Below are 23,807 nucleotides of genomic sequence, written 5' to 3'. Positions count from 1 at the left end.
ACAATGTATAAATGAATGAGCAGGGCTCTGTTCCCATAAACCTTTGTCTATGGGGGTTTGAAATAGGGTTTTGGAACTGGATAGAGGTTGCACAACACTGCAAATGTATTAAATACCGTGTGATTATTCACTTCCAAATGGTTAGTTCTGTGACACATGAATGTCACCTCAATAAATTATTTTTAAAAAGCAAATAGGCAGTTGATGGGATTTGGCTCACAGGCTGCAGTTTCCTGACACCTGACCAAGATCAACCTTTAATTCTTTGCTTAAACTTATTCCAGGCAACCCTAATTTGCAGTTATGTAACATCTACCTGCATACTTATGACAGGTCACTCACTACCCCACAAGGTAATTTTTTTTCACTTAAAAACAGACCCTGATTCTATCTGGAGGGTTTTTTTCATATACAAAATCTCCCTCCCTGTGCCTTTTATCCATGGAGGGTTTACTTATGATTGTCTGCCTCATTAAAGGGACTCCATGCCAGGTTGATTTAAAGGATGAGTTCACTCTTAATTGGAGAAATTCTGAAGGGGAACACACTTGTGTGCTAAAGCACCAGGCAAAGAGAAATCCAATCCCTTAGTTAAAGATACTCCACAGGATGGACTGACTTCTCACATACACACTCACATCAATCAGCAGCAGCTTTTTATTAGATGGAGGATACCCAGGGTTGGCTCAAAGAAAAGTGGTGACAATTGGTAAGCAAGGAGAGGAGACACTCCTGGCAGTGGAGATGAGTACTTCTGATGTTGAGGGTCAGGGTCTCCTGGTTAACTCTGGCCACACAGGAAGCTCTTCCCCTTGCCACTCAATATCACCAGTGCTGAAAGGCATGAAAGGTTCTGCAATGAGCTAGTTCAACTTGGCTAACAGTTCTTCCAGTTCTGGCCGAGCTTTGAACCTTCCCTTAAAGTCTTCTTCAGTGTGCTGTGGAGAAGAAAAAGAAAAGAGGGAATTACTACAGAGTCATTCAAATATGCCCAGCATCAGAAAAGGATACATCAGCCAGCTCTGTAGAAAATTATTTGGATTCAACTAACTTTTACTGAGTAGCTACTATGTACCAGGGTTCGATCCCTGGGTCGGGAAGATCCCCTGGAGGAGGGCAGAGCAATCCACCTCCAGTATTCTTGCCTGGAGAATCCCCATGGACAGAGGAGCCTGGCAGGCTACAGTCATAGTGTTGCAAAGAGTCGGACACACTGAAGCGACTTAGCATGCACACACACACTATGTACCAGACTTATATTAGGTATCAAGGACGCAAATTTGAATTGGACTTCTTACTTGCCTTAGTACATTTCCCTATTTGTGTTCTGATTCCTTACGCTGTATGTGATCTTAAATCATTCTTTCTGCTATACAGCTGCCTCAAGGGAGGGAATTTGGGGGTATAATTGGTTACCCCTAACATCTATTTCTGCTTCATTGACTATGCCAAAGCCTTTGACTGTGTGGATCACAATAAACTGTGGAACATTCTGAAAGAGATGGGAATCCCAGACCACCTGACCTGCCTCTTGAGAAACCTGTATGCAGGTCAGGAAGCAACAGTTAGAACCGGTCATGGAACAACAGACTGGTTCCAAATAGGAAAAGGAGTGCGTCAAGGTTGTATATTGTCAACTTGCTTATTTAACTTATATGCAGAGTACATCATGAGGAACGCTGGGCTGGAAGAAGCACAAGCTGGAATCAAGATTGCCGGGAGAAATATCAATAACCTCAGATATGCAGATGACACTACCCTTATGGCAGAAAGTGAAGAGGAACTCAAAAGCCTCTTGATGAAAGTGAAAGAGGAGAGTGAAAAGGTTGGCTTGAAGCTCAACATTCAGAAAACAAAGATCATGGCATCTGGTCCCATCACTTCATGGGAAATAGATGGAAAACAGTGGAAACAGTGTCAGACTTTGTTTTTTTGGGCTCCAAAATCACTGCAGATGCTGATTGCAGCCATGAAATTAAAAGACGCTTGCTCCTTGGAAGGAAAGTTATGACCAACCTTGATAGTATATTAAAAAGCAGAGACATTACTTTGCCGACCAAGGTCCGTCTAGTCAAGGCAATGGTTTTTCCCGTGGTCATGTATGGATGTGAGAGTTGGACTGTGAAGAAAGCTGATCACCGAAGAATCGATGCTTTTGAACTGTGGTGTTGGAGAAGACTCTTGAGAGTCCCTTATACTGCAAGGAGATCCAACCAGTCCATTCTAAAGGAGATCAATCCTGGATGTTCATTGGAGGGACTGATGCTAAAGCTGAAACTCCAATACTTTGGCCACCTCATGAGACGAGTTGACTCACTGGAAAAGACTCTGATGCTGGGAAAGGTTGGGGGCAGGAGGAGAAGGGGACGACGGAGAATGAGATGGCTGGATGGCATCACCGACTCTGTGGACATGAGTTTGAGTGTACTCCGGGAGTTGGTGATGGACAGGGAGGCCTGGCGTGCTGTGATTCATGGGGTCGCGGAGAGTCGGACACGACTGAGCGACTGAACTGAACTGAACTGAACTGAACATCAGGATGCTCTGACAGAGTTCAGTTTTCATGGTCTATGAAGTATCATCCCTGATGCATTGGAACAGTCAGACTAATGATCACGGTAAAGCCGCCTGCACCCCTTTCCTGATTATTATCTGGGTTAAGTTATCCACATGCCTTTGCTGTTTCTTAAGTCAACCAGTCCAGGTTTTCTTATCCATATTTTGAGCCCACCAGTGGGCCTCTTCTGAAATTAGCACCTACCTCCCTCACTGACAATTTGACTCCTTCAGGAAGATTGCTTTGGATTATTTCCAAGAAAATCTCTGCAAACGTAGCACTCAAACCGCTGATCTGCAAAAGGAAAGAAGATGCTCGAAGAGAGTCACTGAAAGTTAGGTGGTTGGGCAGAAAGGGCAAGGGCTCAAATGTCAGCTCCAGTAGAGCCTGAGGGCCTCTGGGTGAAGGATTAACACCCAGAGCTGGTTTTGGAGCTCAGACTTCATAGGATTTCGATTTCTCTTGCTGATCTGCCAAGTTGTCTGATTACTAAGATGGTCATGGCCAATATCTGCTTTTTTTTTTTCTTCAATATCTGCTCTTGTAGGCAATGAATGTCATAACTGGATTAAGAGGTTAAGTCCAGGATGACTTTCTGAGTCAACTCAAGTTTACCCACATAGACCACCACCTGATTGTCGTCAGACCCTGTGCTGAGAATCCAAAGATAAATCAGATGTGTTAGAAGAAGGGCATGCAGGGGTCAGGCAGAACCGAGAAGAGAAACATCTACCTAACTTAATCAGGGAAGTTAAAAAAAAAAAAAAGCTTCCAAAAGAGGCAACGTCTGGTTGGTGTCTTGAAAAATAAAGGTAAATTGGGAGAATTCAACTGTAGTGTGGAGTTTTTCTTTTTTTTTTTTAAGGCAGAGGGAATAATATTCAGTAAAATGTGAAGGAATAGCACAGTACTAGGGAATTAAAACTAGTTCCATGTGTGACTGGAACAAATGAAGGTGTGAAGAGGAAAAGCTGGAGAAGAATCATGAAGCCACTTAGGAGCTAATCAAAAGAGTTCAACCTTTATCCTATGGGCCTTGGTGGCAAGTTAGATCTGTCATAAAATGAAGCTAAAGTAATTTATTCCTGATAATATTTAAAGAACCAAGATTGTAAGTACTTTAATCATTTAAAAATTTAACATAGATTTAGGGTGTTACTATCTTAACATCCTGCTGGTTATCTTCCTTATACATTTCTTGAGTGGATCAAAAAGGGTGAAGTCCATGTGTTGGAATATTACTTGGCAATAAAAAGGAATGAAATATTGATATGTTCTACTACTACAACATGGATGAACCTAGAAAACAGTATGCTATGTGAAAGGAGATAGATATAAAAGGCCAGATGTTATATAATTTCATTTGAAGAAATGTCTAGAAGAGGTAGAACCACAGAAATGGAAAGTAGATTAGTGGTTGCCAAGAGCTAGGGGAATGGAAAAAAAGGAGTGACTGCTAATGGATACAGAGTTAAAGGGAAGCCACTGAGGGGGTCTATGTGGGAAAATGACGTTATCACATTGACATGAGTGTAAAGCAAAGTGGATGGATCTGAAAGGATTTTAGGGGTAGAAACCATAGAATCTGGAGAATGAGGACAAAGAAGGGTCAAGCATTAAGCTCAAAAGTGAGGAGGATTATATGGGAAAGAAACAGTCCTCCTACAATTAGTCTTGTATACATTGAGTGTAGGGCACCTGTTGAACATCTTTGTGGAGAAACCCAGTAGACAACTGGATATCAGGTTTGAAACTCAACCAAGAAAGAACCAGAAGAGGTAGAGACATTTCAAGTGTCTTCCAGAGTACCTACCTGAACCACTCGCTCATGGGTGGTAAGAACTGAGTCAAGTAACATTTTGTTGCCTTGGTCCTGAAGCTGCAACACCTCCATGGTTTTGGTGGGCATCGCATAACTGTGGGAAGGAAAAGTCAGCTATTGGGAGGTTTCCTTTAAGCCAGACACACCACTTCAGTCAGGGTAGTCCCTGAGTGCAGCCACTACTGCATGTAGTAGCTCCTGCAACTTTGGGCTGTCTATCTGCAGCCAGGGGTAAAGTAACCAGATCCTCTTACACCTTCTCCAGAAGTCTTTACACTCTGTGAGGGGACAGACCACGTCTAATATTTTTATGCATTCCTAGTCATGCTTAATATAACACTCTGAGTAAAGCCTGGTGATTAACAAGTATTTGCTGCTACTAAATAATAGCCAGTTCTAAAAGAATTAAGCTCACCACTAGGTACACTCTGGAGGCTAACCTTGGGTATTTCATCTCTTCTGAAGAAATGAAGCATGAAACCCAATCCTGCTCCAGTTGTATTTTTATTTTACTTATTTATTTTAAAAAAATTTTGGCCATGCTGTGAGGCATGTGAGATCTTAGTTCTCTGACCAGAGACTAAACCCATGTACCCTGCAGTGGAAGAACAGAGTCTTAACCACTGGACCACCAAAGGAGTCCCCTGCTCCAGTTCAACAGCAGGATTTCGTAATATCAGCACTATTCACCCTTTAGAACAGATAATTCTTATTGTGGGGGCCGGCCTATACATCCCTAACCTCTATATCCAGCAAATGCTAGTAGTACCCCCAAAGTGGTAACAATCAGAACTATCTCCAGACATTGTTAAATGTCTCCAGGTTGAGAAACATTGTTGTAATCTATGCTCATTATAATCAGCTAGATTAGTGCGTCAAGGCTGTATATTGTCACCTTGCTTATTTAACTTATATGCAGAGTACATCATGAGGAACGCTGGGCTGGAAGAAGCACAAGCTGGAATCAAGATTGCTGGGAGAAATATCAATAATCTCAGATATGCAGATGACACTACCCTTATGGCAGAAAGTGAAGAGGAACTCAAAAGCCTCTTGATGAAAGTGAAAGAGGAGAGTGAAAAAGTTGGCTTGAAGCTCAACATTCAGAAAACAAAGATCATGGCATCTGGTCCCATCACTTCATGGGAAATAGATGGGGAAACAGTGGAAACAGTGTCAGACTTTATTTTTTTGGGCTCCAAAATCACTGCAGATGCTGATTGCAGCCATGAAATTAAAAGACGCTTGCTCCTTGGAAGGAAAGTTATGACCAACCTTGATAGTATATTAAAAAGCAGAGACGTTACTTTCCCAACCAAGGTCCGTCTAGTCAAGGCAATGGTTTTTCCCGTGGTCATGTATGGATGTGAGAGTTGGACTGTGAAGAAAGCTGATCGCCGAAGAATCGATGCTTTTGAACTGTGGTGTTGGAGAAGACTCTTGAGAGTTCCTTATACTGCAAGGAGATCCAACCAGTCCATTCTAAAGGAGGTCAATCCTGGGTGTTCATTGGAAGGACTGATGCTAAAGCTGAAACTGCAATACTTTGGCCACCTCATGCGACGAGTTGACTCACTGGAAAAGACTCTGATGCTGGGAAAGGTTGGGGGCGGGAGGAGAAGGGGACGACGGAGAATGAGATGGCTAGATGGCATCACCGACTCTGTGGACATGAGTTTGAGTGAACTCCGGGAGTTGGTGATGGACAGGGAGGCCTGGCGTGCTGTGATTCATGGGGTCGCGGAGAGTCGGACACAACTGAGCGACTGAACTGAACTGAACTGATATACCACAATGAAAAGAGTGCTGGACTTGGGGTCACATCTTAGCCCTACCACTTATTAGCAATATTTACTTAGGCAAGTCCCTTCCCCTTCTTGGACTCAGTTTCTTCATGTATAATGGGGATTACAATCCAGGCTTATATCAATAGGCAATTATGAGAATCAGATATGGTGATGAGATAGAACTGATGATTACACAGAAATATGATATTAGTATTGTGTTCATCTTATAAAAAAGTTCCTCAAACTGAATACTCAAATGGAATACTAACAACAGTAGGATTGCTGAATTTTCATGCTACACAAACTTCATGAATTAAGAGAAAGGAGCATGACCCTCTACAGATGGACTGCTCCAAAAAGAAGTCTGGTGTAATGGAAAGTGTTTTGGAAACATGAGAATCAGTACTGGATTTAAATCATTTAATGATTAATTTAAATGATTTAAATGCCACTTATTACCTATTTGACCTTAGACAAACTAATTCAGCTCTCTCTGGGTCTTTGTTTCTTCAGCTATTAAGTGAAGATAATAATACTTAGTTCATAGGGTTTTAGCAATAATTAAATAAGATTACATAAGTAATTTGCCTGGCACACTATGCCTACAAATGCCAATTCCCTTGCACTTACAACAGTGAGTAAATGCTAGGTATTGCAAACTTCCAGGTAAGCTGCCCTAAATAACAACCCCTTCCATTTTATAGTACAAACTCTGATCACTTCAAATTTACACTTGGCAATAACTTCTTTATAAAAAAATCAGGGATGTCCCTGGCGGTCTAGTAGTTAGGACTCCAACACTTCCACTGCAGGGGACATGGGTTCAAACCCCGGTCAGAGAACTAAGATCCCGCATACTGCATGGCACGGCCAAAAATGGGGAGGGGGGCACATTCATAAACTTGTTATGGAAAATCAAATAAAGTAATCATGTAAAAGCTTTCAGAAAAGTAAACAGCCTCTAAAATGTTCTTTTTTTTTTTGACATTTCACAGATAAGACTGAATAAAGTGGGACTTGTTCATTCCTACCACTGAGCATGCATTTTATTCTTCAACACTTACTTCAGCAAGATTTCACTGATTTGTTTATTTATTCATTCACTTACTCAACAAACATTTACTGAGATCCTATTCTGTCCTAGGCGGTCTGATGGACACAATGCAGTTTATGCTTTCAAGAAGCTTGCTAAGAATGTTTTGGAGACAGGTAAGTACACAAACATTTGCACTATAGGAAGACAAAGGCAATATAGGTATATACCAAATATTACAGAAACAAGAGGGAAAAAAGGGGGAGAGCATGGGGAAGGCTTCATAGGTGAGGCAGTGCTTTATCAAGACGTAAAGAATGAACATAGATGTTTGCCTGGAAGGCATTCCAAAAGAGGGCAGTCTACAAAGGCAAGGAGGCATGAGGCCCTCAAAGAGAACCAATAGAAAAATCATACATAGTTTGATTAAAAAAAAAAATACTGGGAACTCTAGTCATTTTAAAGTAGAACAGACCTTTGAGTCATAACAGCAAAGGTTATTTTCCTTTAGTATCTACATATTTCTGTACTTCCCCAGTTTTCTGCAATAAACATTATTTGGATGATCAGGTAGTGAAAACAGAAGAGAAGAAATGAAGTAGTTGAATTTCAAGAGTCAACCTAACATGACAAAACAGTGCTGCTTTTGAGGAGTACTGCCTGGAGAATCCCATGGACGGAGGAGCCTGGTAGCCTACAGTCCATGGGGTCGCTAAGAGTCGGACACAACTGAGGGACTTCACTTTCACTTTTCACTTTCATGCATTGGAGAAGGAAATGGCAACCCACTCCAGTGTTCTTGCCTGTAGAAACCCAGGAACGGAGGAGCCTGTTGGGCTGCCATCTATAGGGTCGCACAGAGTTGGACACGATTGACGCGACTTAGCAGCAGCAGCAGCTGGGATAGGACACAAGGGGGCCTGCTAGGATGCTAGGGAATTTAGAATCTGTGGACTCTAGTAAAAATGTTATACCTCCATTTAAAAAATGGAAGTGGATTTTTTGAAAAAAGGAAAAAGCAGCCTTACAGAGAATGATGCTTTTACTCTGAGCTGGTCAGCTTCAGGCTTGGAAGCTGCTCCCAGATAAATAAGATTTCCATCTCTTCAGACAGCTGCTCGGCAAGGGAGACAGGAAAATTAAAGGACCCACAGGAAAGGCTTCTTTCTCTCCTCCTCTGGGTGAGCTGCAGCTGCAGTGATGAAGACCATATATAGAACAAAAGCTAGCACACAGCTCCCTTGCTCAATTCAATCTCAAGGTCAGAGCCCTATTCCCAACTCCTAAAGGAAAAATGGATCAAGATAAAATGAAAATCAGAAGAAAAGATCATTTTATCTCTGAAAAGCTGGGCAGCAAGAATACCTGATATAATGGTCTGAAAACCTCAGTCAATGCAAAGAAGTGAATTGCTAAAAGTGAACATTTCTTTATGCTCTGCACTATTTGGAGCAAAGAACAAGGAAAGAGGCAAAAAGCAGCATATCGTTCATTCTGTTATACTAAGAATTTACGTTTATGCCTATTGGAACGAAATCCAAGGCAACAAGTAGTCATCCAGTGCCCACTATGTGTCAGGTACTGTGCAAGGTCTTAGCATGACTGCTGATAAAGATAGTCCCTGCCTCACAGATCTTAGAGTCTAGTAATAGTCAAGTAATTATGAGGGCAAGGAATTAGCATTATAAAAGGGAAGTTTTATACTCTTTCAGTTCAGTTCGGTTTAGTCGCTCAGTCGTGTCCCACTCTTTGCGACCTCATGAATCACAGCACGCCAGGCCTCCCTTTTATACTCTTTACTTCTCCTAAATATATAACGTAAAGACCTAACTTAATGAAGTTCTATGAAGAAGTGACATTCAAAATAAAGCCTAAGAAAAAATAGGGGTTGATCAGCTGAAGGGGAAAAAGTATCCCAGGTGTTACAGAGCATATGCAAAGGTCCTGAGGTGGGAAAGGACAAAAAACAAAGTCAGTGTAACTGAAGATAGAAGGAGGAAAGAGAAGTGTGAGTTAAGGCAAGAGAGACAAGCCCACACAATGGAGCACCTAGCAAGACATGTGAGGAACTTTCATTTTGATCTTAAAGGAATGGGAGTGACACGATCATATTTCCATTCTAGAAAGATCATACAAATAGCAGAGTGGAGAACCAGTTAGAGCAAATTAAGACTTTGAAGGAAAAGAAGTGGGTTCAAATCAAGACCTTGCCACTGATTAGATGTATGACTATAAGCAAGCTTCTATTATACTACTACTACTACTAATAGCAGCCAACAGTTTCTAAACTTAATTGTAAGCATTTTAAATATATTAACTCCTTAATTTTCACTGCAGGCAGACGCTTTACTGTCTGAGCCACCAGGGAAGCCCCCCTACAGCTTTATTAGATAGGTACTTTCATTAACCTCATTTTACAGATGAGGAAACCAAGACACGAACTGGTTAAGAAAACTGCCCAATGTCTGTCACACAGTAAGAATGCAGGAGAACAAGGGAAAAACTGAAGCAATCTGGCTCCAAAGTCAATGCTTGGACCCACTATGGCAAGGTGCTTATATGAATTAAGTAAAATAATATACAGAAAAGTATTTGGCAGAGTGGCTGGCTGTTGTTGATGCTCAACAAATGCTACTGCTTCCTGCCTTTACTCAAATGTAGTCAGAGCTTTTCACAGCCAGTTTTTAAAAACAAAATATTTTTAAAAGTTCTTCTGAAAATTTAAAACACTACTTCAAGGAGCTGATTCACTGAAGGTATGATAACATTCTGTAAATGGCATTTAATGCCCCTTTGCCACCACAGCTTCTGAGATGCTACCCCTAAACCGTGCCAGTTGAAAAAAATCTCATTAATTATTAAGAACAATAATATTTTTTACAGAGTGTTTACAATGTGCTATCATATATTTTCCTATTTAATTTTCAGAACTCAAAAAAATAGGAAAATTATCATCACATTATAAAGACAAAGAAACCAAGGTTCAGAATTTCTCAAGGTCATCTTGATAATAATGGGTAGAACTAGGATTTCAATGCAGGCAGTTTGATTCCAGAGTTTTCACTCTTAACCATTTGTTACTCAGTATGATCCTAAGACAAGCTGCTGATAAGCAAACTTGTTATCAATTCAAGACAAGATAAGAAGCATGAAATGGACACTAAACACACTTTTATTCAATCAACATTTTGTTTTCAATAGCTTCCAACAGAAAGTCTTTCTATTTATAGCAAGACTTTCTTGATGAAGGAAGCAAAGTGATAATGTTCATTTTGGCACAAGCTTGTAATAGCTTCATGGAGTGGTACTTTGAGAAACATAGCCCTAAATTATTATGCTACTCTGTCTCCTTGAACTGACATTAAACTTTATCTTTCACTTACCACTTTCCCCATTATAATTATTTTTATGTGTGTGTATGTGTGCACACACATGTACACACACACACTCTCTTTGAAATCAGAGGCATTTACCTTTGTATCCTCCAGACACAAAGTGCCTACATTACAGAGCAAGAAGTCCAGTGCCTCCTAGTCCACTGAGCATGTGGACCACAGAGCAAAAAGAGGCTCAGCCAGTAGTTTTTGATTAATTAAAAATTCATTCATTAAACTTTAGGAAATGTATACACAACTGGATTGTGCAATCATATTCAAGGACCTGTCGTTCTTTCAAGAATGGCTTAATGATCCCATGGGACAGTCTTTATGCTAGGTACTAAAGAAATAAAGAACATAATCCCTATGTAGTCAGTGGGGAAGGAATCTGACATATGAATAGATCATTACAGCCCAGAGCACTAAGTGACATGATAGAGATATGTGTCAAGTGCTGAAAGAGCAACCAACTCTCCCAGGCATCAGAAAAAAGATAAAGCACATCTTTAGGCCTAAAACAATTGAAGTACTGTCAGCTATGAGCGCTTAAGTCACAGCTGATTATCCAGTCTTCTAATGAGCACATTTAGTGCAGTTATACTGTAAGTAATAAAGGTTTAAAAGTTCAAATTTGGCTTAAAGAGCCTCTTGATGAAGGTGAAAGAAGAGAGTGAAAAAGCTGGCTTAAAACTCAACATTCAATAAACTAAGATCATGGCATCCGGTCTCATCAGTTCATGGCAAGAGATGGGGAAACAATGGAAAGAGTGACAAAAATTATTTTCTTGGGCTCTAAAATCACTAGAGACAGTGACTGCAACCATTGAAATTAAACGACACTTGTTCCTTGGGAAAAGCTATGACAAACCTAGACTATCTATTAAAAAGCAGAGACATTGGTTTGCTTATAAAGATTCGCATAGTCAGCTCAGTTCAGTCACTCAGTCGTGTCCGACTCTTTGCGACCCCATTAACTGCAGCACGCCAGGCCTCCCTGTCCATCACCAATTCCTGGAGTATACCCAAACTCATGTCCATTGAGGCGGTGATGCCATCCAATCACTTCATCCTCTGTCATCCTCTTCTCCTCCTGCCCTCAATCTTTCCCAGCATCAGTCTTTTCTAATGAGTCAGTTCTTCGCATCAGATGGCCAAAGTATTGCAGTTTCAGCTTCAACATCAGTCCTTCCAATGAACACCCAGGATTGATCTCCTTTAGGATGGACTGGTTGGATCTCCTTGCAGTCCAAGGGACTCTCAAGAGTCTTCTCCAACAGTTTAATTCTTCGGTGCTCAGCTTTCTTTATAGTCCATCTCTCACATCCATACATGACTACTGGAAAAACCATAGCCCTGACTAGACAGACCTTTGTTGACAAAGTAATGTCTCTGCTTTTTAATATGATGTCTAGGTTGGTCATAATTTTCCTTCCAAGGAGTAAGTATCTTTTAATTTCATGGCTGCAATCAGCATCTGCAGTGATTTTGGAGCCCAAAAAAATAAAGTCAGCCACTGTTTCCACTGTTTCCCCATCTACTTGTCATGAAGTGATGGGACCAGATGCCATGATCTTCGTTTTCTGAATGTTGAGCTTCAAGCCAAACTTTTCACTCTCCTCTTTCACTTTCATCAAGAGGCTCTTTAGTTCCTCTTCACTTTCTGCCATAAGGGTGGCATCATCTGCATATTTGAGGTTATTGATATTTCTCCTGGCAATCTTGATTCCAGCCTGTGCTTCTTCCAGCCCAGCATTTCTCATGATGTACTCTGCATATAAGTTAAATAAGCAGGGTGACAGTATGCAGCCTTGATGTACTCCTTTTCCTATTTGGAACCAGTCTGTTGTTCCATGTCCAGTTCTAATTGTTGCTTCCTGACCTGCATACAGGTTTCTCAAGAGGCAGGTCAGGTGGTCTGGTATTCCCATCTCTTTCAGAATGTTCCACAGTTTATTGTGATCCACACAGTCAAAGGCTTTGGCGTAGTCACTAAAGCAGAAATAGATGTTTTTCTGGAACTGTCTTGCTTTTTTGATGATCCAGCGGATGTTGGCAAGTTGATCCCTGGTTCCTCTGCCTTTTCTAAAACCAGCTTGAACATCTGGAAGTTCATGGTTCATGTATTGCTGAAGCCTGGCTTGGAGAATTTTGAGCATGACTTTACTAGCATGTGAGATGAGTGCAATTGTGCGGTAGTTTGAGCATTCTTTGGCATTGCCTTTCTTTGGGATTGGAATGAAGACTGACCTTTTCCAGTCCTGTGGCCACTGCTGAGTTTTCCAAATTTGCTGGCATATTGAGTGCAGCACTTTCACAGCATCATCTTTCAGGATTTGAAGTAGCTCAACTGGAATTCCATCACCTCCACTAGCTTTGTTCGTAGTGATGCTTCCTAAGGCCCACTTGACTTCACATTCCAGGATGTCTGGCTCTAGGTGAGTGATCACACCATCATGATTATCTGGGTCATGAAGATCTTTTTCATATAGTTCTTCTGTGTATTCTTGCCACCTCTTCTTAATATCTTCTGCTTCTGTTAGGTCCCTACCATTTCTGTCCTTTATTGTGCCCATCTTTGCATGAAATGTTCCCTTGGTATCTCTAATTTTCTTGACGAGATCTCTAGTCTTCCCCATTCTGTTGTTTTCCTCTATTTCTTTGCATTGATCACTGAGGAAGGCTTTCTTATCTCTCCTTGCTATTCTTTGGAACTCTGCATTCAAATGGGTATATCTTTCCTTTTCTCCTTTGCTTTTTGCTTTCCTTCTTTTCACAGCTATTTGTAAGGCCTCCTCAGACAGCCATTTTGCTTTTTAGCATTTCTTTTTCTTGGGATTGGTCTTGATCCCTGCCTCCTGTATAATGTCATGAACCTCCATCCATGGTTCTTCAGGCACTCTATCAGATCTAATCCCTTGAATCTATTTGTTTTATTTATTTATTTTTATTGAATCTATTTGCTTTATTCATAATTACCAATAAACTAGAAAGAATCCAAATGTATATCAACCAGTGAAGGCATCAACCAATTAAAGTTTACCATTTAATGGAATACTATTCAGAATTCTGAATAGATATTCAGAATTAATGGAATACTGAATAGATATTCAGTATGGAACTCTGAATATCTATTCAGAATTAATGGAATACTATTCAGAATTCTGAATAGATATTCAGAATAAAAGAATGTCTGCAAAACCCCAGATAAATCTTAAACCCATTATGCTAAGTGAAAGAGGCCAGAAACAAACAGCTACATACTGTATGATTCCATTTTATATGATATTCTGGAGAACTTAAAACAAAAGGGACAGAAAATCAATCAGTGGTTGTCAGGGACTCTAGAGGCAAGACAGAGGAGATTAACTACACCTCAGGCACCAAGGAACTTTTTAAAACTTAATGGAGCTGTTCGGTATTTTGATTGTGGCAAACTGTATACTTAAAAAGAGTGAATTTTACTACATGTAAATTATTTCTCAAAACAATTATATCTCATTTAACAACAACAAAGTAGAGCATGCTACCCACACCAAGAACATCCCAGGCAAAGGCATCTTTCATACCTTTCCTCGACTTTAATGGAGAGATGATTGCAGAGGTTGTGCACATACTGGGCGTAACTCTCTGTCAGGGCCATGTCGTATGAAATCAGGTGAATGTTTAAAGCCCCATATTCATAATCTGTCCCCAAATTAATGGGTCTCACTTCCACTTTTCCCTTCTTCTTTTTGGGCTGAACACAAAACAAAAGAGAAAGAAAAGTGAAAGTATTATACAAGAAATTCTAACAATACCATCTTGATATATATATGTATATATATAAATCAATCTTTCAGTTAAATTTGTTTACCATGTTTCTCTCTGATTACCATACCTACAAACTGAACTTTTCCTGCGTAGCCTCCCTTGCCATTCTGGGCTGTAGCATCAGTCAATGAAAGGAGAGGAAATATTGCTGGCAGTTATTTAACATAAATACATGTGACTGTCTTCTGCCATTAACTCGTTTTGAGACTCACTTTCCATCTCTGGCCCTCAGTTTCCCAATTTTTATATCACTGGGGTTATACTAGATAACAGATTCTTGAGGAGTTTCTCTTTTTTTTGGCTGCCTGAGCAGCTTGTCAGATTTTAGTTCCCTGGTCAGGGATTGAACCTAGGCCCTCTGCAATGAGAGTAGAGTCCTAACCACTGGACCACCAGGGAATTCCCAACAGATTATTATTATATTTTTTAAGAATTCTTTCTCTTTTTAAAAATTTTGTTTATTTATTTCGGCTTCCCTGATAACTCAGTTGGTAAAGAATCCACCTGCAATTTAGGAGACTCTGGTTCAATTCCTGGGTTGGGAAGATCTGTTGGGGAAGGGATAGGCTACCCACTCCAGTATTCTGGCCTGGAAAACTCCGGGGTTGCAAAGAGTTGGACGTGAACCTAGGCCCTTGGCAGTGAGAGCACAGAGTCCTAACCACTGGACCACCAGGGAATTCCCAACAGATTATTTTATTTTTTTAGGAACTCTTTCTCTTTTTTTACGTTTATTTATTCTTGGCTGCACTGGGTTTTCACTACTGCATGCAGGCTTTCTTTAGTTGCGGTGAGCTACTCTTTAGTTGTGGTGCGTGGGCTTCTCAGCGTGGTGGCTTCTCTTGTTGTAGAGAACGAGCTCTAGAGTGCAGGCCCAACAGTTGTGGCACCAGGGCTTAGTTACCCCGTGGCCTGTGGATTCTTGCAGGACCAGGGATTGAACCCATGTCCCTGCACTGGCAGTGGGATTCTTAATTGGACCACCAGGAAAGTCCCAACAGATTCTTAATCTAGAAACCATAGAGGAATTTTGAGGGGTTTGTCAACCCCAAAACTTATATGCAAAATTTTACATATGTGTGTATTTTTCTAAGGAGAAAATCCTTAACTTTCATCAGAATATTAAAGAAATCAATCACAAGAAAGCATAGAATTAGTTCTCTGCAAGCCTTCCTAGCTTTGAAATTCTGCAGTCCAATTATTTAGACAGCCTTTCTTTTAAAAGTTTAGAGGTTGAAAAATTATTTTATTTCTATCCTTTTATTTCATATAAAAGTACTGCTTTACTACAGATCAACCTGTTCAAACTGCTGTAAAAAGTTAAAATGAGGCCTGGAAAAATAGATATGTAACACAACATAGAGGAGAAGGCAATGGCATCCCACTCCAGTACTCTTGTCTGTAAAATCCCAAGGACGGCAGAGCCTGGTAGGCTGCAGTTCATGAGGTCGCTAAGAGTCGGACACGACTGAGCGACTTCCCTTTCACTTTTCCCTTTCATGCCTTGGAGAAGGAAATGGCAACCCACTGCAGTGTTCTTGCCTGGAGAATCCCAGGGACAGGGAAGCCTTGTGGGCTTCCGTCTATGGGGTTGAAGAGTCGGATATGACTGAAGCGACTTAGCAGCAGCAGCAGCAACACAACATAGATCAGGATCAAGAAAGCTTCTCAACCAGAAATAATTTAACCTAAATGCCCATCAGGAGGGGAATCTATTAAATAAATCATGGCACATTCTTTCAGTAGTACCTCATGCGACGAGTTGACTCACTGGAAAAGACTCTGATGCTGGGAAAGGTTGGGGGCGGGAGGAGAAGGGGACGACAGAGAATGAGATGGCTGGATGGCATCACCGACTCTGTGGACATGAGTTTGAGTGAACTCCGGGAGTTGGTGATGGACAGGGAGGCCTGGCGTGCTGTGATTCATGGGGTCGCGGAGAGTCGGACACGACTGAGCGACTGAACTGAACTGAACTGAAGAAGAAATAAGGAACTTCTTTATGTACTGATATAGAAAATTTTTAAGATAAAGGACAAAAGCAGACTGTAGAATAATGTGTTCAGAATATTGCCATACATATAAAAAGGGTAAGTGGGGAAAAATAGATGTGTGTATGTTTAACTACTTATGTATTTGCTTGCATATTAAAAAATAATTCTGGAAGGATACACAAAAAGACTAATACTATTGGTTACCTATGAGGAAGGGAACTGGATGGCTGGGCAACAGGGGTGGGAAGCAGACTTTTAAACTATTTCCCTTCTATATTTTTTGAAGTTTTAATAATATGAATCTTTTATCAATTCAAAGTTAGAATCTTAAAATCTACCTTGTTTTTTAGAATTTCTAAGTCAAAATGTTTTTACAATATAATATTCTTGTGATATTAAAAGATGCTTGCTCTTTGGAAGGAAAGCTATGACAAACCTGGACAGCCTATTAAAAAGCAGAGACATTTCTTTGCTGACAAATGTCCATACAGTCAAAGCGATGGCTTTTCCAGTAGACGTGTATGGATGTAACAGTTGGACCATAAAGAAGGTTGAGCACTGAAGAATCAGTACTTTTGAATTATAGTACTGGAAAAGGCTCTTTAAAGTCCCTTGGACTGCAAGGAAATCAAACCAGTCAATTCTAAAGGAAATAAAAACCTGAATATTCATTGGAAGAAGTGATGCTGAAGCTGAAGCTCCAATACTTTCGCCGCCTGATGCGAAGAGCTGACTCATTAGAAAAGACCTTGATGCTGGGAAAGATTGAAGGCAGGAAGAGAAGACGGCGGCACATGAGATGTTTAGATAGCATCACCGACTCAATGGACGTGAATTTGAGCAAACTCTGGGAGATAGAGAAGGACAGGGAAGCCTGGCATGCTGCAGTCCATGGGGTCACAGAGAGTCTGACACAACTTAGCAACTGAACAACATTCATATGAAAATTGCATAAATAAGTACACAGCTCAATGAATTTTCACAAACTGAAAACACCTGTATAAACATTATCTTGAATAAGAAACATATCACTACCAGCACCCCAAAAGTATCCTGTCCCCCAAATCGGCAAACCACTATTCTGACTTCTAAAACCAAAGGGTTATTTTGCCTGTTTTTTAAATTTGTGAAAATGGAATAATATACTAGGTTCTCTTTTGTGCACAGCTTCTTTAAATGATTATGTTTGCAAGATTCATCATTTTTAGGTGAAACAGTAGTTCTTCACTTCCCATTGCCCTAGTAGTTTACTTATATGAATATGCTATAACTTATTTATACTTTTTACTGGAGGTAGAAATTAGAGTTGTTTCAAATTAGAGTTGTTTCCAGTGTGGGCCACTATGAACAGTATTGCTACTAATGTTTCAGCACGTATCTTTCAGTGAACATGTGTATGCATTTGTGTTGGGGATATACCCAGAACCTGAAACTACTGAGGTATAGGCAATGCAGAGGTTCATCTTTAATAGTTCTCTCACAGTTTTTTTAAATCGTTTCCAATTTAGACTCCCACCAGAGTACATAAGAGTTCTAGGTGCTTTACATTCTTGCCAGTACCTACAAAACCTAGTGTAGTCAGGTTTTCTGTTTGGTTTCTCTTACTCATTCTGGTTGGTATGAAGTGGTAATGCACTGAGTCTTTAACTTGCATTTCCTTTAAGTCTACTGAACTTGAGCACATTTCCATTATGTCCACCGGCCATTTGGATATTCTCTTTTGTAACCTGTCTAATGAAGTGTTTTGCCCATTTTTTAGATTGGGTGGTCTTCCTTTCTCTTACTGATTTGTAGAGGTTCCTTCTATATTCTTTAGATATGATCCTTTGTTAAATGTACATGTTGCAAATATCCTCTTCCTCCTTGTATCTTCCTTTTTCACTTTTTAATGGTGCATTCTGAGCAAAAATTCTTGTTTTTTAATGTAGTCCAATTTACTTATTTTTTTTCTTGTATAGTTATAATGACTTTTGTGTCCTATTTAAGAAATCTTTGCTTAGTTTAAGATCATGAGTACATTTTTGTATGTTACCTCCCAGAAGTTTGATAATTATAATATTTACATTTAGATCTACAAAAATTTTAAATGCTTTTTGTGTACAGTGTGCAGTAGGAGTCAAGTCAGCTTTTGTCACATGACTGTCCAATCCAGTTGACTGGACACCACTGCAATCAGTGTTGTCATATAATGAACGGTCATATGCTAAATGTTCATAGATACTTGGATCTTTTTATTCTGTTCCAATGGGTTATTTGTCTATTCTTCAGCTGATACCACACTGTCCTAATTACTGGAGATTTAATATAAGTCTTGCTATTTGGTAGAAAAAAAAATTTTTTTTAAGAAATAGTGGGGAGGGGCAATCTATTTACATGTCTTAAGTCACCACTATTATTAGCCAGCAGCCTAGTTATTGCCACAACAGAGTTGTTTCTGGCTGAATACCTAGAATGGGTCTCTCAGATTGTTGCTCTCCAGGTCAGTCTAAGAGAGCAGGGGCCCAACCTGGGGGGGCAGGGGGAGGACCAAGAAATGGTCCTTTCACAAGATTAGTAAAACTGATGACAAACCCAGTCTCATAGGGATATTCTGAGAACGGAACAAAACACTGTATATACTTAATTCAATCTGTGGCACATACTTAAACACTCAGTACACATTAACTTTTATTATTATTTTTCTGTTTTCATATTCCTCATATCTAGCACAGGGGCCAACAGAGACAAAACATGCAATGAATCACTAGTTTAGAATTTTAGAACAAGATGGCATTTAGAGATAACTTTGTCCCAGTTTTTCATCTTTGGAGGGAAAGAATATGAAGCCCATAGAGATTAAATATGTCCCCCAGAGTCACAGAGCCACACAGGACAGATCCTAGGAATTAACCTAGACCTCCTGACTCCCAGTGCAGAAATTTTTCCATTGAAGCCTCTGCATTATTAAAGTTCTTAACAGGGTAGTCACCCCAGGGTCCTAGACTTTGCTATGAGTGATATCAACCAACCATCAAGGTACAGGCGTAGTGGTGCAGAGCCCACCATACCTGAGGCTAAATGCAGCAATTCAGACTTCTCATCATGACAGCACTGCAGTAGGAGCTGTGAAGAATATTAAAGTCAGAAAATGCAATAAGGTGCGGCTGAAATTTTCCAGCAAAGAAGGGAGGAGCTTCTTTGAAGCCTGCAGGAGGCTTTTCTTAACCAGGGAAAATGCCAGGGCTCTTCAAAGGTGTCACTTTAGGAGAACAAAAAGAAGAAGGTTGATTCTAGTATCCCTCTTGGCATCTCTCTTGCTTTTCCATGTTAACCTAGATCTGTCTGGACTGATCCACACCATCAGGAGCCCATTGTGATACTATATTTCAGTTCTGAGCCAGGGCACAAAATAGTCAGCAAGAGTTTGAGTGCATGAAATTTCAGATACCAGTTCCTATCATTTTACCTTCACAATATTTCTTATCCTTTCCTTTCTATTCTTACTGCCTGAGTTCAGACCTTCATGACTGCCATGGGGAGCTATTAAAGATATCTGCGCTAGGGATGTATATGACTAGAGCTGTGTTTTGGGAAGGTTACCCTGCCTGCCTGTGAAGGAGAATTAGGCAGGAAATGAATGAAGGCTAGGAAAAAGGCGATAGGGAAGATGGACTGCTATCTACCATCAAACTGTATACTGCTGTGACTGACCTGGATTCACTGTGGGATGGCCCAGGGCAGACATCCTTAGATCCCTGTAGGAGTACACTATGATGCCCCAAATGGGTCATGGGATAAATCACTAAACCATTTTTGTACAAAAATATCCATATTACTCCTATTTTACAGACAGAAAACTGAGGTCCTCTGAAGGGTCCTCTGAAAGGATGTTGTATTTGGCCAGGGTTACTGGGAAACTTTTCTGGCAAAGAACAGATAGAGAAAGGAGTCAGATTAGAATCACGGACTGTTATAGTTGGAAGGTATCTTAGTGATAAATTAGTTTCTCCTTCCTTTTTCCCCTAATTTTATGTAAGGGGGAAGTCAAGGTCTAGAATGGGGAAATGACTTGTTTAAAGGTTATGACAGTAAGGAAGTGGAAAAGGCAACCACTTTATGTCTAGCCATGGCTAGAAGCTGAGTCTGTGGCCCCAAACCCAAGCTCTCTCCTCTAGCTTCCCCCAAAATTATAATAATAGTATCCACCAATCACTATATGCGGCATTCTCCACGGTGGGAAAGTTGGGAAGAAATTGTATCTTCTTAATCCTCAAATGAAAAGCTGACAGGCCTGTAGCATATATAGCTTCCAGGAATTCTAGTGATGGAAATTTTAAAAATTACACCTGGGACTTAAATGATTTTGGTGATGGTACTCTGAAAAGTCCATAATAAGCTGTAAGGTACATAGACATCAAATGGTTATGTTTATAACTAACATAAACATGCTAACTTGAGTGTAGCGCACTCAAGAAACATACACCAGACAAAAGGCATGGCCCTGACGGGGTTGGCAGCCTGGTACTGCATAAAGAGCACTTGACTAAGATGGAAGCCCAAGAAAATCTGGGGGGCTTCCCTGGGAGTCCAGTAGTTAAGACACCATACTTCCACTGCAGGGGGCACTGGTTTGACCCCTGGTTGGGGAACTAAGATCCCACATGCTGCGTAGCACGGTCAGAAAGAAAGAAAGAAAATCTTGGCTCAAATACTGTCTGCTTAGTCACTACATGACACTGAGTAACCTCTCTAGGTGTCAATCTCAACACCTAAGGTTTATGTGAAGTTCAAAATAGTGAATTTTTGGGAAAGGGAAATAGTGTGGACATTAGATGGATTCTGACCACCCTTATTTCAAATATTGGCTCTGGAAATTATTGTCACGTGGGCAAGTTATTTAATCTAAGTCTTAGATTCCTCAAACAGGGCCCTTAATTACCTCAGTATATCTGAGGATTCAATGATATCATTTGTAATATTATAAAATGAAATCATGCTTTTAAAAGCCTGGCGCATAGTGATGACATGATCTAGTACATATAGTAGGTGCTCAATAAATGATATCTTTAAAGAAAGACTGAGTAATGTACACAGGACAAGATAGGACATTATTATTATTATAATTGGACATAAGCATGCTCTTATTGGTATGTTTTACAGAATGAGGCACTCATTAAACCCCTGTTGTATGCAAAGTACTGATTCAACCATTCTAAGGAAAGACACCAAAGAGAAAACACAGTCCCCAACTCTAAAGGAGCTTACAGCTGAGAGAGAGAGAGATACATACAAAAGAACCAATCCTCTCAATTTAATCATAACAAGTAGGCCACCTCCCATGGCAAGTTCAGCATAAGCTACCTTGCTGCACCATGGCAATTAAAACCCAAAAGCAATGACCTCAGGTGGTTGAGCCTGAAAGGACAATGAGCAGGTCAATACTCCTAGGTTTTTTGTATAACATATAAGAGTATACAGCAGTTACTCAATATAAATGGTATCTTTTAAAAAAGTTGATCGAGTCATGTCTACTTCTCAGGTCTCAAGTCCCATCATCTTTCACGTGCCTCCTCAAGATTCTAGGATTAACACAAACTGCTTAAAGTTTCCCAACTGCATTTCCAGAATCAATGACTTCCCACTTTTGCCCAGAATGTTCCCCCTTCCTGCAGAGAGTTTGACCCTTCACCCAACACCCTCAATGTGAGGAACTCCCAGTCATTTTTTCCCCCAACCAGGGATGGAACCTGTGCTCCTTGCAATGGAAATGAAGAGTCTTAACCACTGGACCACCAAGGAAGTCCCTCCTAGTCTAGTCATTTTTAAGACTCCATTCATGCTCTTTCAGGAAGCCTTCCCTCATTCCTCATGCTGAGGTGGGTACTATGCTTACATGTGCCCATAGCAACCCTCTTTCCCTTAGACACCACTATCACTTAGCACACGTATCCATTTATTCAACAAATATTTTCTGACCACTAGTGATAAGCCAGGGCTTCCCTGGTGGCTCAGATGGCAAAGAATCACCTGCAATGTGGGAGACCTGGGTTTAATCCCTAGGTTGAAAAGATCCCCTGGAAAAGGGGATGGCAACCTACTCAGGTATTCTTGCCTGGAGAATCCCCATAGACAGAGGAGCCTGGAAGACTACAGTCCAACCTATGGGTTCACAAGGAGTAAGACACCACTGAGGGACTAAGCACAAGTGATAAGCCAGACCAGGGTTAGCAATGGGGATATAATAGTAAATAACACAGCCACAGTTTCTGCTTGCTGAAACTTGCAATCTATTGGAAAAGGCATATATATAACAAGTAATTATAAGAAGATGCATAATTTGAGGGAGAAAAATAGAGTACTATGGGATTGTAAAAAGGACTAATGCTATCATCAACATCATCATGGTAACTACTCATGGGCTCCATGTTTCAGACACTGTGTTAAGTACTTAAAACTTTCTTTTTTAATTTAATCTTCACAAAACATTTAAATAACATAGCTATTTAAAGGCAAGAAAATTGCAGCTTGGAAAAGTTAAGTAACTTACCCAAGGACATACACTAGTAAGCAAAGGACTGAATCATTAACTTGGGTCTGCCTAGTTCCAAAACATTTCTCCTAATCTCTGCCTTTCCCTTTAAGGATGGTGTGCAGAGCCTGCCAGTTTTCTTAATATTCTTTTTCCTTTAATCATGGAACTGCTGAATTTTTCCTGGGTACATGACCATTCATAATAAAAGTAACATTTCCCAACCAATCCTGCAGCTGGGTATGGTTCCATGACTGAGTTCTGGCCAGTGGGATATTAGCTCATGCATGTGCTTTCCCCTTCCCCTGCCTACAGGCTGGAATGTGGACATGCAGGCTGAAGTGGGAGCAGCCATCTCAGACTACGAGATAAAGGCAGTAGGATATGTTTGCAAAACAGAAAGCTGGACTATCTACCTATACTTTATATGACAGGAAAACAAACTCTGTCTTATTTAAGCCCCTTGATTAAGTGAATTTCTATTATGACAGTCAAATCATTATCTCAACAAGAAGGTGTTATGTCTCATTCATTTCTCTATTCCTAGAGTCTAGCAACACCCCACTCCAGTACTCTTGCCTGGAAAATCCCATGGACGGAGGAGCCTGGTAGGCTGCAGTCCATGGGGTTGCTAAGAGTTGGACACAACTGAGTGACTTCACTTTCACTTTTCACTTTCATGCATTGGAGAAGGAAATGGCAACCCACTCCAGTGTTCTTGCCTGGAGAATCCCAGTGATGGGGGATCCTGGTGGGCTGCTGTCTATAGAGTTGCACAGAGTTGGACACAACTGAAGTGATTTAGCAGCAGCAGCAGTGTCCAGCAACATTAAATGTTGAGTTGAACTTAATTAAATTCTGGTTCTAGTTTGTTTATTTACTGGCAGAATATATATATTGTCAGAGAGAAATCACTTAT

At 40.4% G+C, this 23,807-nt stretch overlaps 1 protein-coding gene across 1 annotated transcript in view; it reads right to left on the bottom strand.

Moving 5' to 3' along the window:
* Window positions 1–639: 639 nt before the first annotated feature.
* The window catches only part of MRPL48 (mitochondrial ribosomal protein L48), a 59,070-nt gene continuing 35,902 nt past the window's right edge, over window positions 640–23,807 (bottom strand). Inside the window, exons 5-8 of the mRNA XM_055423649.2 lie at window positions 14,143–14,312; window positions 4,371–4,473; window positions 2,762–2,851; window positions 640–938 (exon numbers count right to left, since the gene is read on the bottom strand). Coding sequence (XP_055279624.2) covers window positions 864–938; window positions 2,762–2,851; window positions 4,371–4,473; window positions 14,143–14,312 — 438 coding nt within the window. The 3' untranslated portion in view covers window positions 640–863. The remainder of the gene's footprint in view (window positions 939–2,761; window positions 2,852–4,370; window positions 4,474–14,142; window positions 14,313–23,807) is intronic.

Source organism: Moschus berezovskii, chromosome 14 (genome assembly GCF_049115385.1).
Source record: "Moschus berezovskii isolate FMDL1 chromosome 14, NW_MosBer_1.0, whole genome shotgun sequence".
NCBI lineage: Eukaryota > Metazoa > Chordata > Mammalia > Artiodactyla > Moschidae > Moschus > Moschus berezovskii.
The sequence above is the reverse complement of the archived record's forward strand: the minus strand, read 5'-3'. Positions and strand labels throughout refer to the sequence as shown.